This window comes from Microtus ochrogaster, unplaced genomic scaffold, assembly GCF_000317375.1.
Source record: "Microtus ochrogaster isolate Prairie Vole_2 unplaced genomic scaffold, MicOch1.0 UNK1, whole genome shotgun sequence".
NCBI classification, from domain to species: Eukaryota; Metazoa; Chordata; class Mammalia; order Rodentia; family Cricetidae; genus Microtus; species Microtus ochrogaster.
The window spans coordinates 5,387,383-5,390,438 of NW_004949099.1; the positions used below are offsets into that span (position 1 = coordinate 5,387,383).

At 45.5% G+C, this 3,056-nt stretch overlaps 1 protein-coding gene across 1 annotated transcript; it reads right to left on the minus strand.

Moving 5' to 3' along the window:
• Window positions 1–229: 229 nt before the first annotated feature.
• On the minus strand, window positions 230–1,162 carry LOC106144294 (vomeronasal type-1 receptor 94-like). The gene has a single exon (XM_013352946.1). The coding sequence runs from the start codon at window positions 1,160–1,162 to the stop codon at window positions 230–232; it is 933 nt and encodes a 310-aa protein (XP_013208400.1).
• Window positions 1,163–3,056: the final 1,894 nt, after the last annotated feature.

Consider the following 3,056-nt stretch of genomic DNA (forward strand, 5'->3'; position numbering starts at 1 on the left):
GTGTGTGTGTGTGTGTGTGCATGTACTCTTTATCATATCTCAAAGGGAATGTGGTTTAATTTTATGATACATGTTTGCCACCACCTGTGTTAAAGTAAATAATTTTAAGAGAAAAAACACAACTTCATATTTTCATGTACATCAAAGCACATATACACTACGCCATGATTGACAGCTCTAATGCTAGCACATTGGCTCTTCTTAAAGGAACTTACCCATCAATGAATATTCAAACATTTATCACCCTCTCACACATAGACCTCAACAAGTTACCTTTATATATTTTAGTACTCATAAACACCAAAGGACTGACAGTGGCATAGATATGGCCCACTAAGAGTTGAATGCAGTAAAATGTCGAATCATCCAGGAACATGGTTCTTGAGCAGGAGACAATGCTGTCCAGGATGGACATCAACACAAAGAAGCTCAGGAGCATCAGGATGGACCAGGTGGCCCTTAGCTCTGGAGATGCTGTTGGAGAGAGGCTGGTGCTGTGAAGATGCTGGGACAGCTTCTTATGCCTGCACAGGAGAGTCAGCATGTACCCGCTGGAGAGGGCCATGAGACTGATCAGGAAGGCTTCCCTGAGGGCCAGCAGTGTGGAAAATGTACTTCGCATGGGATAACTCATGGGTAGAATAGAGCAAGACTGAGTAACAAACATAAAGTTATTCAAGGTCAAATTGGGTCTGGCGATAATGGACACTAAGAGGTGACTACTAATGAGCATATAAAAAATACTCAGGAGAAGAAGGGCACATGACATGTGATAGGGAGATTTCTGCTTGAACTTTGCCAAACAGGAGCTTCTGGGACTGAGGATGATAGCCTGGAGCACACTCAACAGGCTGGTGGTACACAGGGAGAGACCCCTAAAAACTCTGTAAAAGTAGACGAGGAATTTACATGTGATGTCATCCCATCCCTGCCAAGAAATAAAAATGTCTGTAGCTGTGACCACCATGACCAGTAGCATCAGTAGGTGGATTAAGGCCAAGAGACCAATGGGCAGGTCAGTGGGTTTGGGTCTGTGCCCACCAAAGAACTTGAGGATGTGGAAGAGAAGAAGGATGCTGTTGGCTGAGATCCCAATGCCAATTTCAGAGAGAAGGATGTTCCTTAAGTTGGAGCTAGTGTGGAGTCGGCTGTTCTCATTCATCTTATGTGGGCACAAACAGTGGCTGAGCAGAAGATTACAACAATGGCTTATCATGAGCACAACCACATGAACCCCTCCTGACACCTGTTCCACTGAAGATCTCAGTTCCACCTCACACTCCGCAGACCGTCCTCAGCTATCACTTGTCCTAGACTTCAGAGCCATGGCTGGATGCTGTGCCCATGGCGGCCGCATCAGTGTGTAAGCTCCTTCCGCATTAAAACAGCACCCACCAGAAATGATGCCTTTTCACATTTCCCATGATTGGGTTTTAATGGAGCAGGAACAGGATCTTGGTTCTCATCCATAGCGTCTTGATTGCCAGGTCCATTATAGACAGAGCTTTACTATTTAGGGCGAGTTTGAATGCCGATGATTGTGTAAAAGAAGAAGTCAGCCCTTTGCAATGACAGAGGGTCCAGGGATCGGGCATGCCCATATTCTATTCAAGGCTGTCTTTACTTGGTTTATTTATTGTAAACTCAAATTTCTTAATATATTTTAGTAGCAAATATTGGGAATTGTCAACTACGAATCCAGACATTTCACACCCCACACACAATCAGCAGTTTCCTGAGTGTGACCTTTAGCTGGCTAAGGCTGGGTTCCAATCACCTCCTCTGGAACATATGGACAGTTGTGTTCCTGTGCTGTAGGTCAGTGGTCTTTTATCCTATCACTTGTATTATTTTTAATAAAATGCTGATTGGCCAGTAGCCAGGCAGGAAGTATAGGTGAGGCAATGGCAACCATGCAGGAAGTAGAGGCATGGCAATGAGAATTCTGGGAAGAGGAAAAGTCAGTCTGCAGTTGTCATCCAGACACAGAGGAAGCAAGATGTGACTGCCTCACTGAAAAAGGTACCAAGCCACGTGATTAACACAGACAAGAATTATGGGCTAATAAAAGTTATAAGAGTTAATAAGGAGCCTGAGCTAATAGGCCAATCAGTTTATAATTAATGTATACCTCTGTGAGATTTCTTTGGGACTGAATAACTGCTGGGTGGGACAGAAAGCTCTGTCAACATTCCTGTGTCAGGGAGACACTAGGTGTGTAAGAACATGCTTTATACACACAAAACATAGCAGTGTTATAGCACATGATCGTCTCTGTCAGTGTTTCAGATTTTCTAATGCAGCGCCTTATGTTTGTGCTCTGGGAGAGCTAAGGCTGCTCGTAGTGACTGGTCAGCTCTACCCATGCCTGAAACAGAAGATAAATGAGAAATGAGAAAATAACTGAACACTGGAGCGGAGTCCTCTCCAGAGAACGCTGACGGACAGTTCAGTGTTTGAGCGCTGCTCTGTGACCGGGACCCCTTGTTTCTAACCCCACCCCAGAGTGTTCCAGAGAATGCTGATGGACAGTTCAGTGTTTGAGCGCTGCTCTGTGACCGGGACCCCTTGTTTCTAACCCCACCCCAGAGCTGCCTCCACGAGAAAAAGCACAGTGTGACGTCAGCTGTGCACATTCCACCTCCTTCTCCTTCAGCCTGGGAAGTCAGGGGAAAGACTACAGCTCTCAGACTCAGGGCTCCCCATCCCACTTTACCAAACTAATTAAAGGAAAATGGTGCAACTCGGTCTTGAAAGGAGGGCTCCATGGGAGTCTAAGTCCCCGTTCTTCTTAACTAAGAGGTGATACTTCTCCAGACTCTGATATGCCATCCCCAAATTTATTTTAGGAAATGTGGTGCTTTGCATGAGAATGACCCTCACAGGCTCACATCTCCGAATGTTTAGCTTCATTTGGTGGAAATGGTGGAAGGATTAAGGGGTATGACCTTGTTGGAGAAAGTATGTCACTAGGTATGGGCTTTGAGATTTCAAAAACCCACACTAGGCCCTCTCTCTCCTCTCCTCTCTCCTCTCCTCTCCTCTCCTCTCCTCTC

What these genes read in the sequence shown, in the direction of transcription:
- LOC106144294 (XM_013352946.1), bottom strand. Translation starts at nt 1,162, where the DNA reads ATGAATGAGAACAGCCGACTCCACACTAGCTCCAACTTAAGGAACATC.